General features: G+C 49.9%; 1 protein-coding gene across 1 annotated transcript in view; it reads right to left on the reverse strand.

The window, feature by feature from the left end:
- Positions 1-14,844, reverse strand: part of col13a1 (collagen, type XIII, alpha 1) — a gene marked incomplete at both ends in the record, with an annotated part of 74,246 nt that overhangs the window by 24,786 nt on the left and 34,616 nt on the right. The window contains 4 exons of the mRNA XM_079568346.1: positions 5,525-5,560; positions 13,242-13,328; positions 13,742-13,768; positions 13,839-13,889. Of these exons, the coding sequence (XP_079424472.1) occupies positions 5,525-5,560; positions 13,242-13,328; positions 13,742-13,768; positions 13,839-13,889 (201 nt within the window). The remainder of the gene's footprint in view (positions 1-5,524; positions 5,561-13,241; positions 13,329-13,741; positions 13,769-13,838; positions 13,890-14,844) is intronic.

Genomic DNA, 14,844 nt, shown 5'->3' on the forward strand with positions numbered 1-14,844 from the left:
TAAGGCGGGACTCTGGTCTGAGAGAGGCCTTAAGGGCGGGACTCTGGTCTGAGAGAGGCCTTAAGGGCGGGACTCTGGTCTGAGAGAGGCCTTAAGGGCGGGACTCTGGTCTGAGAGAGGCCTTAAGGCGGGACTCTGGTCTGAGAGAGGCCTTAAGGGCGGGACTCTGGTCTGAGAGAGGCCTTAGGGCGGGACTCAGAGAGAGGCCTTAAGGCGGGACTCTGGTCTGAGAGAGGCCTTAAGGCGGGACTCTGGTCTGAGAGAGGCCTTAAGGGCGGGACTCTGGTCTGAGAGAGGCCTTAAGGCGGGGCTCTGGTCTGAGAGAGGCCTTTAGGGCGGGACTCTGGTCTGAGAGAGGCCTTAAGGGCGGGACTCTGGTCTGAGAGAGGCCTTAAGGGCGGGACTCTGGTCTGAGAGAGGCCTTAAGGGCGGGGCTCTGGTCTGAGAGAGGCCTTAAGGGCGGGACTCTGGTCTGTGAGAGGCCTTAAGGCGGGACTCTGGTCTGAGAGAGGCCTTAAGGCGGGACTCTGGTCTGAGAGAGGCCTTAAGGGCGGGACTCTGGTCTGAGAGAGGCCTTAAGGGCGGGACTCTGGTCTGAGAGAGGCCTTAAGGGCGGGACTCTGGTCTGAGAGAGGCCTTAAGGGCGGGACTCTGGTCTGAGAGAGGGCGGGACTCTGGTCTGAGAGAGGCCTTAAGGCGGGACTCTGGTCTGAGAGAGGCCTTAAGGGCGGGACTCTGGTCTGAGAGAGGCCTTAAGGGCGGGACTCTGGTCTGAGAGAGGCCTTAAGGGCGGGACTCTGGTCTGAGAGAGGCTTTAAGGGCGGGACTCTGGTCTGAGAGAGGCCTTAAGGCGGGACTCTGGTCTGAGAGAGGCCTTAAGGCGGGACTCTGGTCTGAGAGAGGCCTTAAGGCGGGACTCTGGTCTGAGAGAGGCCTTAAGGTGGGACTCTGGTCTGAGAGAGGCCTTAAGGCGGGACTCTGGTCTGAGAGAGGCCTTAAGGCGGGGCTCTGGTCTGAGAGAGGCCTTAAGGGCGGGGCTCTGGTCTGAGAGAGGCCTTAAGGGCGGGACTCTGGTCTGAGAGAGGCCTTAAGGCGGGACTCTGGTCTGAGAGAGGCCTTAAGGGCGGGGCTCTGGTCTGAGAGAGGCCTTAAGGGCGGGACTCTGGTCTGAGAGAGGCCTTAAGGGCGGGACTCTGGTCTGAGAGAGGGCGGGACTCTGGTCTGAGAGAGGCCTTAAGGGCGGGACTCTGGTCTGAGAGAGGCCTTAAGGGCGGGGCTCTGGTCTGAGAGAGGCCTTAAGGCGGGACTCTGGTCTGAGAGAGGCCTTAAGGGCGGGGCTCTGGTCTGAGAGAGGCCTTAAGGCGGGACTCTGGTCTGAGAGAGGCCTTAAGGGCGGGACTCTGGTCTGAGAGAGGCCTTAAGGCGGGACTCTGGTCTGAGAGAGGCCTTAAGGGCGGGACTCTGGTCTGAGAGAGGCCTTAAGGCGGGACTCTGGTCTGAGAGAGGCCTTTAGGGCGGGACTCTGGTCTGAGAGAGGCCTTAAGGGGCGGGACTCTGGTCTGAGAGAGGGCGGGACTCTGGTCTGAGAGAGGCCTTAAGGGCGGGGCTCTGGTCTGGGCCTGGCTTTGGGGAGGGCTTTGGAAAGAGTCAACATGCGACGGACTGAGCATGCTCCGTGTGGAAGAGACGGCAGCTTCAGCGCCACCTACTGGACACAAGGAGAAGAGGTGAGGCAGGACTGGGCCAGAGGAGAACCTGAGCATGTCCATTTGACTTCTACTACTACAATTACTGCTACTATAACTACTACTATTACTGCTATTCGTTACACATAGTTTGTTAGGGCTAGAGCTGTTGCTATTACTCAAGGCTGGGTCACAAACAATGTGTGAGGAAGGCCCTTCTCTTTGGTCCTCATGGAGCTGACATTGCTGTAATACCAGAAGAAACAGGATTGTAACCTGCACGAGGACGTAAACTTTCCACCTCGATATTCTACTTTGTGTTGCCTTCGCGGGTCATTTTGACCCACTGTCATGTTCCGGGCATTTGGATGCAGGTGACACAAGGGGGCGCCTTCCAACCTTCTCAGTGTAAATGTGAGTTGACTTTCTTCAGAGTGAGACTTTAGGTCAGACATGAGTGACAGTAACATGAGGCTAAACACAGTGAGCTCTTTGTTTCCAGTAAAAAGGCTGAGGCCTCATTGCTCTTCAGTCACAGACTGAGAAGTGAAGAAGGAAGTCATGGAGCTTCTGCTTTAGACAGAACTTCAGACTTCTGCTGCAGGTAAGAGTCATATCATATTCTCAAACTCAAATATGTAGTAAAAACATAATATATGGAAAATTATCATTACAAAAAGAAAAATCTCCACTTTGAACGATCACAAACCGTAGTCCTGCTGTTCATTATTGTTATGTTGATTTTAAATGTGCCTGTGTTTTTATGGAAGTGTGTGTGCATGTTTGAGCCTGTCAAAGACGAATTTCTGTCGCCTTTGGGGACAGACAATAAAGTTCTTCTTATCTTATCTTATCTTAAAATATTTGAAAATCCTGTATCTAATCCAATTTTTTTATTTTATTTTATTTTATTTACTCTCATTCTAAAAAACAAAAAACAAACCCAGGCCATTTGTTCATGTGTATCTGCTGTAGAGTCATGTTTGTCCCAGTTCCTCTGAGTCGTGGTGCAGCAGGACTGATGTGGACAGATGTTACAGAAGAAGCTCGTGAGGTTCATTTCTTCAACAGTTACTATAGTAACTATTTTCTCCAAAGTAAAAGTAGATCTACCACAGTCCTGTCCACATCTGTCACGGTCCACCAGGACCCACCACGAGTCAGAGGAACTGGGACAAACATGACTTTACAGCAGATACAAATGGTTAGGGTTTGTTTTTGTTTTTTTTTAGAATGAGAGTAAATACAAATAAAAATAAAAATTTTGATTAGAAACATGATTTTCAAATAATTTTCCATATATTATGTTTTTACTACATATTTGAGTTTGAGAATATGATATGACTCTTACCTGCAGCAGAAGTCTGAAGTTCTGTCTAAAGCAGAAGCTCCATGACTTCCTTCTTCACTTCTCAGTCTGTGACTGAAGAACAATGAGGCCTCAGCCTTTTTACTGCAAACAAAGAGCTCACTGTGTTTAGCCTCATGTTACTGTCACTCATGTCTGACCTAAAGTCAACTCACATTTACACTGAGAAGGTTGGAAGAGCGCCCCCTTGTGTCACCTGCATCCAAATGCCCGGAGCATGACAGTGGGTCAAAATGACCCGCGAAGGCGACACAAGGGTAATAATCTGTTGTAATTCTCATACTATTTTTATTTATTTGTATTTCCTTATTGTTATAATTCTGCCCTTTAAGATTTGTGCTTATACTTATTGTGCACTCATTTAGCTCTGCTGGTCGAGCGCCCGGCACATCAGCACAAGTTCGTGAGATCGAGTCTGACCCACTGGGAAAATCACAAATCTGCGCTGCTGATTGTGCATAAGACACCGTTTTAACTGTTTTCACATTTCCTGTTTGTTTTGCACATCCTGAGTGATCTAAACGGCGAATGGAACAAGTGAATTTCTCCGTTGTGAGATCAATGAAGGATTGTCTTATCTTTAGCTTTGGGCCAGATCTGGGTCACAGCCCTTCTCTGCTTTGACCCATGTGACAGGGCCGGGCTGGTTCACATTCATAACCACTGTTTATTATTCATTAGTAATAAAAAGTGGACTGAGGCTCTGGAGCTCTGTGGAGGCTCAGAGCCGGACCTTCCTAAACAACGTGTAGAGATCCTTGTTAAATGTTTTTCTATTAGTTATTTGATAGATTTAACTGATCATTGATCTCAAAATGGAGAAAAGATGAACATTCAATGCACCAACATTCATAATATCGCCAATACTCAAACCAGTGTTAACTTTGACGACATTTTTTAATTTAATCTTAGTCTTTTGAGGAAAATGTAATTCGATTTTAGTCTAGTTTTAGTCGACTAAATTTGCAAGTAAATTTAGTTGACTTTGCATTGATAATATTAATTATATTTAATCTTGAAAAAGCTCAGAGCTGATCCTTTGGCAGTGGATTTACATCTGAGGCTCTTTCAGACGCTCAATAGAAGTTTGGATGATTTTAGTCTCTCCTTTTCATTTTTATTTAGTCTTATTTTAGTCGACTAAAATATCTGGACATTTTAGTCATAGTTTTAGTCTCATGAGAAACTTTTAATTTAGTTTTAGTCCAATTTTAGTCGGAAAAAATATCCCTTTGACTAAAATTAAGACTAAATATTTTAGTCGACGAAACTACAATGGGCGCTGGCTGCTCTGCTTTATGACCACGACACTGGGGGCCGCCATTGCTGTAGCACCTCCATATCGCCGCTAGTCTCCCATTGAAAAGCATTGGAGTTTAGACGCCTTAAAAACAACTTTAACGCCTGGTTTCTATTTTTTCAACACTAGACTAGGCTCGATCTTCCTCCTGAGATAACGCTGGGTTAGTCACAGTTTATGAAGCCAGGCTCGAATTTTAGAAACCTCGTACTTAATGAGGGTCGGACTGTTAGCATTGGAGCAGCGCGAGCTACACGTCACGCAAGGGCGGAGTCTACGGAGAAGATCCCGCCCTTATGCCCTTTTTAGGAACATGCTTCATCAGAGCTGGGGAGGGAGAGTCTACAGTCTATGCTCAAACCCCATGGTCGGTATCAGAAGCAAAACCACTGGATCCGGTTTGGCCTAAAATGGACCTTCTCCTGTTCTGGATTCTCCTCTGCCCTCAGTCCCAGAGGCACCAGGACACAGACAGGCACATGGCAGGAGCGTGTGGGCAGACGTGTCTCAGAGAAATCCATTTTAAACTTTCGCTGAACATTACTGACATTAATATGAGGAAAAAATGTGTTGCAAGTTTTCTGTCATTTTAGGGATTCATATAAATATAAGACATTTTACGCATAAAAGGCCAAAATTGCAGATATTTCCAGTGACGAAAACTTTGCATTGATCACATTTCTGTGACACATCTGCCCTCACGGATGGAGCAGAGCCGGATCAGAGCCGGAGCAGAGCCGGATCAGAGCCGGATCAGAGCCGGATCAGAGCCGGATCAGAGCCGGATCAGAGCCCGATCAGAGCCGGATCAGAGCCGGATCAGAGCCGGAGCAGAGCCGGATCAGAGCCGGAGCTGAACCGGATCAGAGCCGGATCAGAGCCGGATCAGAGCCGGATCAGAGCCGGATCAGAGCCGGATCAGAGCCGGATCAGAGCCGGAGCAGAGCCGGATCAGAGCCGGATCAGAGCCGGATCAGAGCCGGATCAGAGCCGGATCAGAGCCGGAGCAGAGCCGGATCAGAGCCGGATCAGAGCCGGAGCAGAGCCGGATCAGAGCCGGATCAGAGCCGGAGCAGAGCCGGATCAGAGCCGGAGCAGACGGGGCGGATGCGTTTCAGGCTTTGGGGGGGGGTGGAGCATACACATGACGAGGGGAGGGGGGACACTCACCACTGGACCGGGGCGGCCGTCTAACCCGTGCGCCCCCTGGTGGACAGCGTTAGAACAACATGGAGAGGTGAGGGGTGAGTGAAGCCGTGACACAGTGAACAATGGACACATGAACGTGGACAGTGACACAGTGAACGACGCTGTAACTCCTCCCAAACACAAAGCTGACGCCGTTTGTTCACACTTTGATTCAGAAATAAAGAAATGATAAAATGTGTGTGTTTTTAACCGCTTAACTCCCGCCTGAACCGAGGGGATCTTTTTCCGCACGTCATCAGATTTTTTTTCCATAATTTTTTTGTTGGGTATTCAACTAATTTTTGTAACTTTTTTGTCATTTTTTGTCACATTTTTGTAATGTTTTCGTCAATTTTAAAAATCACATTATTGTCACATTTTTTGTAATTTTTTTGTCAATTTTTTGTAATTTTTTTGTCAAATTTTGTCAATTTTTTGTAATTTTTTCGTCAATTTTTTGTAATTTTTTTGTCAAATTTGTATCATATTGTTGTAATTTTTCTGTCACATTTTGTCACATTTCTGTCATTTTTTTGTCAATTTTTCATCCATTTTTGTAATTTTTTTGTCATATTTTTGTAATTTTTTCGTAAATTTTTTATCACATTTTTTGTCATTTTTTTGTCAATTTTTTAATTTTTTTTGTCAAATTTTTATCATATTTTTGTCATTTTTCGTCCATTTTTTATTACTTTTTTGTCATTTTTTCATCCATTTTTTGTAATTTTTTACTACATTTTGGTCATTTTTTTGTCATATTTTTGTCATTTTTTCGGCAATTTTGTATCAATTTTTTGTCATTTTTTGCTACATTTTGGTCATTTTTTGTCATATTTTTGTGATTTTTTGTCACATTTTGTCTCATTTTTGTAATTTTTTCCTCAATTTTTTTATCACATTTTTTTTGAATTTCTTGAATTTTTTTTGTCAAATTTTTATCACATTTTTGTCATTTTTTTGTCATTTTTTGCTACATTTTTCTACGTTTCTCCATTGTATTTTTGTTTAAATTTGATTTTGACGTAAAGTTTATTATGCCTTGTTTGTATTTGTATTCGTAGTTTTTATCATCTGTTTGTGTTGTGAAGCACTTTGGGCAGCCGTGGTTGTTGTATATGTGCTATAGAAATAAACTTGACCTTGACCTACATTTTGGTCATTTTTTTGTCTCATTTTTGTCATTTTTTCCGTCAATTTCTTGTGACATTTTTGTGACATTTTTGCCACTTTTTCATCAATCTTTCGTCACTTTTTTTTCGTCACTTTTTTGTCACATTTCCATCATTGTTTTCGTCTCAGTTCTGTTGCTATTTTCACAGCTTTTTTCCAGAAGCTTTTGGATTGGGGTAAAGCCAAACTGGAGAAAATGTGCTCGGTTCAGGTGGGAGTTAAGGGGTTGAAGAAGCCAAATGTGGGCCTAAGAGCGTGGAGGAGTTACTGCGGATTTATCTGACATGAGCCACTCCGATGAAAAGGTTTACGGTGAGTGTTTTCATCAGAGCGGCCGTCGTTCGGGATAAACAGTTTGAGGCGGTGCTGCTGCAGACACAGAGACAACGGTTCGAAATGATTCAAACATGCACAACTTTATAAACTGTTTCTGCACAACTTCACAAACGGCACTGCCTGACCAAAAAGAAAGTCACCCGCTTTGATATGTGGTTACTCCATCTTGAATCGCTCCCATCTTCACCGATCGGAACAAAACCAAACTTGGTTCGGGCAGATCTTAATTACAAACGTGACAAAAACACTTCTCCCTGAACGATTCCAGTCTGGCTCTTGCTGCTCACTGTTAGCTTTAACTACAGCTCATTCGCTAGCCTGATAAACCACACCCACTTCTTTCTGAGCGATAGAAGGTGGGTGTGGCCATACACGGTAAACAAGTTGCTGATTGGCGGCTAAGGCCAAACCAATCACGACCGACAAGGTGATGTCACTCGCTGTGTTGTTAGTTACATTAGCATTAGCATTAACATTAGCATTCGCATTCGCATTAACATTAGCATTTGCATTAACATTAGCATTAACATTAACATTAACATTAGCATTCGCATTAACATTAACATTAGCATTCGCATTAACATTAGCATTAGCATTAACATTCGCATTGACATTAGCATTAGCATTAGCATTAACATTCGCATTCGCATTAACATTAGCATTTGCATTAACATTAGCATTCGCGCTAACATTAGCATTAGCATTAACATTAGCATTAACATTAGCATTAGCATTAGCACTAACATTAGCATTCACATTAGCATTAACATTCGCATTAACATTAGCATTAGCATCAACATTAGCATTCGCATTAACATTTTCATTAACATTAGCATTCGCATTAACATTAGCATTAACATTAGCATTCGCATTAACATTAGCATTAACATTCGCATTAGCATTAACATTCGCATTAGCATTAACATTAGCATTAACATTAGCATTCGCATTAACATTAGCATTCGCACTAACATTAGCATTAGCATTAACATTAGCATTCGCATTAACGTTAGCACTAGCACTAACATAAGCATTAACATTAGCATTCGCATAAACATTAGCATTAGCATTAACATTAGCATTAACGTTAGCACTAGCATTAACATAAGCACTAACATTAGCATTAGCATTAACATTAGCATTCGCATTAGCATTAACGTAAGCATTAACATTAGCATTCGCATTAACATTATCATTAGCATTAACATTAGCATTAGCACTAGCATAAACATTAACATTAGCATTAACATTAGCATTAGCACTAGCATAAACATTAACATTAGCATTAGCATTCGCATTAACATTAGCATTCACATTCACATTAACATTAGCACTAGCATTCGCATTAACAATAACATTAGCATGAACATTAGCATTAGCACTAGCATAAACATTAAAATTAGCATTTGCATTAACATTAGCATTCGCATTAACAATAACAATAACATTAGAATAAACATTAGCATTAGCATTAGCATTAGCATTAGCATTAACATTAGACAAAACTAATCATGGATGAAGTGGTCGAGGATTTTGCCTCCGTGAGTTAATATTCAGTTGATATTTTGTGAGTTGGGCACCGCTGTCGTCACGTCAGCTCGTTGCTGATTTGGTTTCTGAGCCGAGACCTGATCAGATCAGTTTCCTCCATCTGAAGGACACTTTCCTTTGGTCAGGCAGTGCATTTCTGTACATTTACATAAAGTATTTCTGTCCTGCAGATGTACAAAAGTTTCACAGAGAGTTGATCGTGATGTTTGGCAAAGTGAAGGTGTGAACGTTAATATTGTTTGTTTTTTGTTAAGTGAAGCAAACAAACTCTGGGACCTGTGGCGATGGGATCACAGCAGGAGGTGCTTCACACGGTTTTTAGTGTGATGTGAAAGTGTGATGGTTTGGTGCAGGTTTAGAGATGTTGTGGTGTGACGGTCATGTGATGGTCATGTCTCTCCTGACTCTCCTGACTCCCCTCTCTCTCCTGACTCCCCTCTCTCCCCTGACTCCCCTCCCTCTCCTGACTCCCCTGACTCCCCTCTCTCTCCTGACTCCCCTCTCTCTCCTGACTCTCCTCTCTCTCCTGACTCTCCTGACTCCCCTCTCTCTCCCGACTCATCTCTCTTCCTGACTCCCCTCCCTCCCCCCTCTCCCCTCTCTCTCCTGACTCCCCTCTCTCTCCGGACTCTCCTCTCTCTCCTGACTCCCCTCTCTCTCCTGACTCCCCTCTCTCTCCTGACTCCCCTCTCTCTCCTGACTCCCCTCTCTCTCCTGCCGCCCCTCTTTCTCCTGACTCCCCTCTCTCTCCTGACTCCCCTCTCTCTCCTGACTCCCCTCTCTCTCCTGACTCCCCTCTCTCTCCTGACTCTCCTGACTCCCCTCTCTCTCCTGACTCCCCTCTCTCTCCTGACTCCCCTCTCTCTCCTGCCTCCCCTCTCTCTCCTGACTCCCCTCTCTCTCCTGACTCCCCTCTCTCTCCTGACTCCCCTCTCTCTCCTGACTCCCCTCTCTCTCCTGACTCCCCTCCCTCTCCTGACTCCCCTCCCTCTCCTGACTCCCCTCTCTCTCCTGACTCCCCTCTCTCTCCTGACTCCCCTCCCTCTCCTGACTCCCCTCTCTCTCCTGACTCCCCTCTCTCTCCTGACTCCCCTCCCTCTCCTGACTCCCCTCTCTCTCCTGACTCCTCTCTCTCCCCTCTCTCTCCTGACTCTCCTGACTCCCCTCTCTCTCCGGACTCCCCTCTCTCTCCTGACTCCCCTCCCTCTCCTCTCTCTCTGGACTCCCCTCCTTCTCCTGACTCCCCTCTCTCTCCTGACTCCCCTCTCTCTCCTGACTCCCCTCTCTCTCCGGACTCTCCTGACTCTCCTCTCTCTCCGGACTCTCCTCTCTCTCCTGACTCCCCTCTCTCTCCTGACTCTCCTCTCTCTCCTGACTCCCCTCTCTCTCCTGACTCCCCTCCCTCTCCTGACTCCTCTCCCTCTCCTGACTCCCCTCTCTCTCCTGACTCCCCTCTCTCTCCTGACTCCCCTCTCTCTCCTGACTCCCCTCTCTCTCCTGACTCCCCTCCCTCTCCTGACTCCCCTCCCTCTCCTGACTCCCCTCTCTCTCCTGACTCTCCTCTCTCTCCTGACTCCCCTCTCTCTCCGGACTCTCCTCTCTCTCCTGACTCCCCTCTCTCTCCTGACTCCCCTCTCTCTCCTGACTCCCCTCTCTCTCCTGACTCCCCTCTCTCTCCTGCCTCCCCTCTCTCTCCTGACTCCCCTCTCTCTCCTGACTCCCCTCTCTCTCCTGACTCCCCTCTCTCTCCTGACTCCCCTCTCTCTCCTGACTCTCCTGACTCCCCTCTCTCTCCTGACTCCCCTCTCTCTCCTGACTCCCCTCTCTCTCCTGCCTCCCCTCTCTCTCCTGACTCCCCTCTCTCTCCTGACTCCCCTCTCTCTCCTGACTCTCCTGACTCCCCTCCCTCTCCTGACTCCCCTCCCTCTCCTGACTCCCCTCTCTCTCCTGACTCCCCTCTCTCTCCTGACTCCCCTCCCTCTCCTGACTCCCCTCTCTCTCCTGACTCCCCTCTCTCTCCTGACTCCCCTCCCTCTCCTGACTCCCCTCTCTCTCCTGCCTCCCCTCTCTCTCCTGACTCCCCTCTCTCTCCTGACTCCCCTCTCTCTCCTGACTCTCCTGACTCCCCTCCCTCTCCTGACTCCCCTCCCTCTCCTGACTCCCCTCTCTCTCCTGACTCCCCTCTCTCTCCTGACTCCCCTCCCTCTCCTGACTCCCCTCTCTCTCCTGACTCCCCTCTCTCTCCTGACTCCTCTCTCTCCCCTCTCTCTCCTGACTCTCCTGACTCCCCTCTCTCTCCGGACTCCCCTCTCTCTCCTGACTCCCCTCCCTCTCCTCTCTCTCTGGACTCCCCTCCTTCTCCTGACTCCCCTCTCTCTCCTGACTCCCCTCTCTCTCCTGACTCCCCTCTCTCTCCGGACTCTCCTGACTCTCCTCTCTCTCCGGACTCTCCTCTCTCTCCTGACTCCCCTCTCTCTCCTGACTCTCCTCTCTCTCCTGACTCCCCTCTCTCTCCTGACTCCCCTCCCTCTCCTGACTCCTCTCCCTCTCCTGACTCCCCTCTCTCTCCTGACTCCCCTCTCTCTCCTGACTCCCCTCTCTCTCCTGACTCCCCTCTCTCTCCTGACTCCCCTCCCTCTCCTGACTCCCCTCCCTCTCCTGACTCCCCTCTCTCTCCTGACTCTCCTCTCTCTCCTGACTCCCCTCTCTCTCCGGACTCTCCTCTCTCTCCTGACTCCCCTCTCTCTCCTGACTCCCCTCTCTCTCCTGACTCTCCTCTCTCTCCTGACTCCCTTCTCTCTCCTGACTCTCCTCTCTCTCCTGACTCTCCTCTCTCTCCTGACTCCCCTCCCTCTCCTGACTCCCCTCTCTCTCCGGACTCTCCTGACTCCCCTCTCTCTCCTGACTCCCCTCTCTCCCCTGACTCCTCTCTCTCTCCTGACTCTCCTCTCTCTCCTGACTCCCCTCTCTCCCCTCTCTCTCCTTACTCCCCTCTCTCTCCTGACTCCTGACTCCCCTCTCTCCCCTGACTCCCCTCTCTCTCCTGACTCCCCTCTCTCTCCGGACTCTCCTCTCTCTCCTGACTCTCCTCTCTCTCCTGACTCCCCTCTCTCCCCTGACTCCCCTCTCTCTCCTGACTCCCCTCTCTCTCCTGACTCCCCTCTCTCTCCTGACTCCCCTCTCTCCCCTGACTCCCCTCTCTCTCCTGACTCCCCTCTCTCTCCTGACTCCCCTCTCTCTCCTGACTCCCCTCTCTCTCCTGACACCCCTCTCTCTCCTGACTCCCCTCTCTCCCCTGACTCCCCTCTCTCTCCTGACTCCCCTCTCTCTCCTGACTCCCCTCTCTCTCCTGACTCTCCTCTCTCTCCTGACTCCCCTCTCTCTCCTGACTCTCCTCTCTCTCCTGACTCCCCTCTCTCTCCTGACTCCCCTCTCTCTCCTGACTCCCCTCTCTCTCCTGACTCTCCTCTCTCTCCTGACTCCCCTCTCTCTCCTGACTCTCCTCTCTCTCCTGACTCCCCTCTCTCTCCTGACTCTCCTCTCTCTCCTGACTCCCCTCTCTCTCCTGACTCCCCTCTCTCTCCTGACTCCCCTCTCTCTCCTGACTCCCCTCTCTCTCCGGACTCTCCTGACTCTCCTCTCTCTCCTGACTCTCCTCTCTCTCCTGACTCTCCCCTCTCTCCTGACTCTCCTCTCTCTCCGGACTCTCCTCTCTCTCCGGACTCTCCTCTCTCTCCGGACTCTCCTGACTCTCCTCTCTCTCCTGACTCTCCTCTCTCTCCTGACTCTCCCCTCTCTCCTGACTCTCCTCTCTCTCCGGACTCTCCTCTCTCTCCGGACTCTTCTGACTCTCCTCTCTCTCCGGACTCTCCTCTCTCTCCTGACTCTCCTCTCTCTCCGGACTCTTCTGACTCTCCTCTCTCTCCGGACTCTCCTCTCTCTCCGGACTCTCCTGACTCTCCTCTCTCTCCTGACTCTCCTCTCTCTCCTGACTCTCCCCTCTCTCCTGACTCTCCTCTCTCTCCGGACTCTCCTCTCTCTCCGGACTCTCCTGACTCCCCTCTCTCTCCTGACTCCCCTCTCTCTCCTGACTCCCCTCTCTCTCCTGACTCCCCTCTCTCTCCTGACTCCCCTCTCTCCCCTCACTCTCCTCTCTCTCCTTACTCCCCTCACTCTCCTGACTCCCCTCTCTCCCCTGACTCCCCTCTCTCTCCTGACTCCCCTCTCTCTCCTGACTCCCCTCTCTCTCCTGACTCCCCTCCCTCTCCTCACTCCCCTCTCTCTCCTGACTCCCGTCTCTCCCCTGACTCCCCTCACTCTCCTGACTCCCCTCTCTCTCCTCACTCCCCTCTCTCTCCTCACTCTCCTCTCTCTCCTGACTCCCCTCTCTCTCCTGACTCTCCTCTCTCTCCTGACTCTCCTGACTCCCCTCTCTCTCCTGACTCTCCTGACTCTCCTCTCTCTCCTGACTCTCCTGACTCCCCTCCCTCCCCTCCCTCTCCTGACGCCCCTCTCTCTCCTGACTCTCCTGACTCCCCTCTCTGCCCCCCCCCCCCCCCCCCCCCCCCCCCCTCTGATGGTCATGTGGGGCTGTGGAGATGTGACGGTGGAGATGTTCATGTGATGTTTCAGCGTCACTCACAGGCAGGCCCAGGTGTCCTCTGTCGCCCTTGTCTCCCTTCTGTCCCGTGGCGCCCTTCTCTCCTCGCACCCCCATGCCCGGCTCGCCCTGAAACACAAACCACAAGAACATGCAGTAAAGAACCACAAAACATCTGCAAACTGAAACCACCCCAGGATCACCATAAAACATCTCCAAACATGTCCTGTCCATCTCTGACTCTGGACACTCACGCCACACAAACATACATCCCAAACATCTCCACCCTCCAGTCATCTCCAGAACATCCCCACACATCTGCAAACATCTCCACCCTCCAGTCATCTCCAGAACATCCCCACACATCTGCAAACATCTCCACCCTCCAGTCATCTCCAGAACATCCCCACACATCTGCAAACATCTCCACCCTCCAGTCATCTCCAGAACATCCCCACACATCTGCAAACATCTCCACCCTCCAGTCATCTCCAGAACATCCCCACACATCTGCAAACATCTGCCCTCATGACCCTCCTCACCTTGGGTCCTGAAGGTCCTGATAAGCCCTGGAGACAAAGACATGGTTTATTACAGACGGCAGATCAGTGTGATTCCTGTGTTAATGCAGAGACTTACAGCAGGTCCCACAGGGCCGGGGGGTCCTGGGGGCCCCGGGGGGCCATATACCTGAGACACACAAACACAGACAGATCAGAGCTTTGACCAGAACTTTAGAATCACAATAACAGAAAACTGCGCTCAGCGTCCTGCAGGGATCGGAGACGAAAACAACATTCTGGCTTTGGGGCAGAGTCTCCTCACTCTCCCATCTCTCTTCACTCTCCTGACTCCCCTCTCTCTCCTGACTCCCCTCACTCTCCTGACTCTCCTGACCCCCCCTCTCTCTCCTCTCTCTCCTCACTCAACTGACTCCCCTCTCTCTCCTGACTCTCCTGACTCCCCTCTCTCTCCTGACTCCCCTCACTCTCCTGACTCCCCTCTCTCTCCTCTCTCTCCTCACTCAACTGACTCCCCTCTCTCTCCCATCTCTCCTCACTCTCCTGACTCCCCTCTCTCTCCTGACTCCCCTCACTCTCCTGACTCCCCTCTCTCTCCTCTCTCCCCTCTCTCTCCTGACTCTCCTGACTCTCCTCTCTCTCCTCACTCAACTGACTCTCCTCTCTCTCCTGACTCCCCTCTCTCTCCCGACTCTTCTCTCTCCTGACTCCCCTCTCTCTCCTGACTCCCCTCTCTCCCCTGACTCCCCTCTCTCCCCTGACTCCCCTCTCTCTCCTGACTCTTCTCTCCCCTGACTCTCCTCTCTCTCCTGACTCCCCTCTCTCTCCCGACTCTTCTCTCTCCTGACTCCCCTCTCCCTCCTGACTCCCCTCTCTCTCCTGACTCTCCTCTCTCTCCTGACTCCCCTCTCTCTCCTGACTCCCCTCTCTCTCCTGACTCTCCTCTCTCTCCTGACTCCCCTCTCTCTCCTGACTCTCCTCTCTCCCCTGACTCCCCTCTCTCTCCTGACTCCCCTCTCTCTCCTGACTCTCCTGACTCCCCTCTCTCTCCTGACTCCCCTCTCTCTCCTGACTCCCCTCTCTCTCCTGACTCTCCTGACTCCCCTCTCTCTCCTGACTCCCCT

The sequence above is a fragment of the Gobius niger genome (assembly GCF_951799975.1).
Source record: "Gobius niger genome assembly, chromosome: 12".
Lineage (NCBI taxonomy): Eukaryota > Metazoa > Chordata > Actinopteri > Gobiiformes > Gobiidae > Gobius > Gobius niger.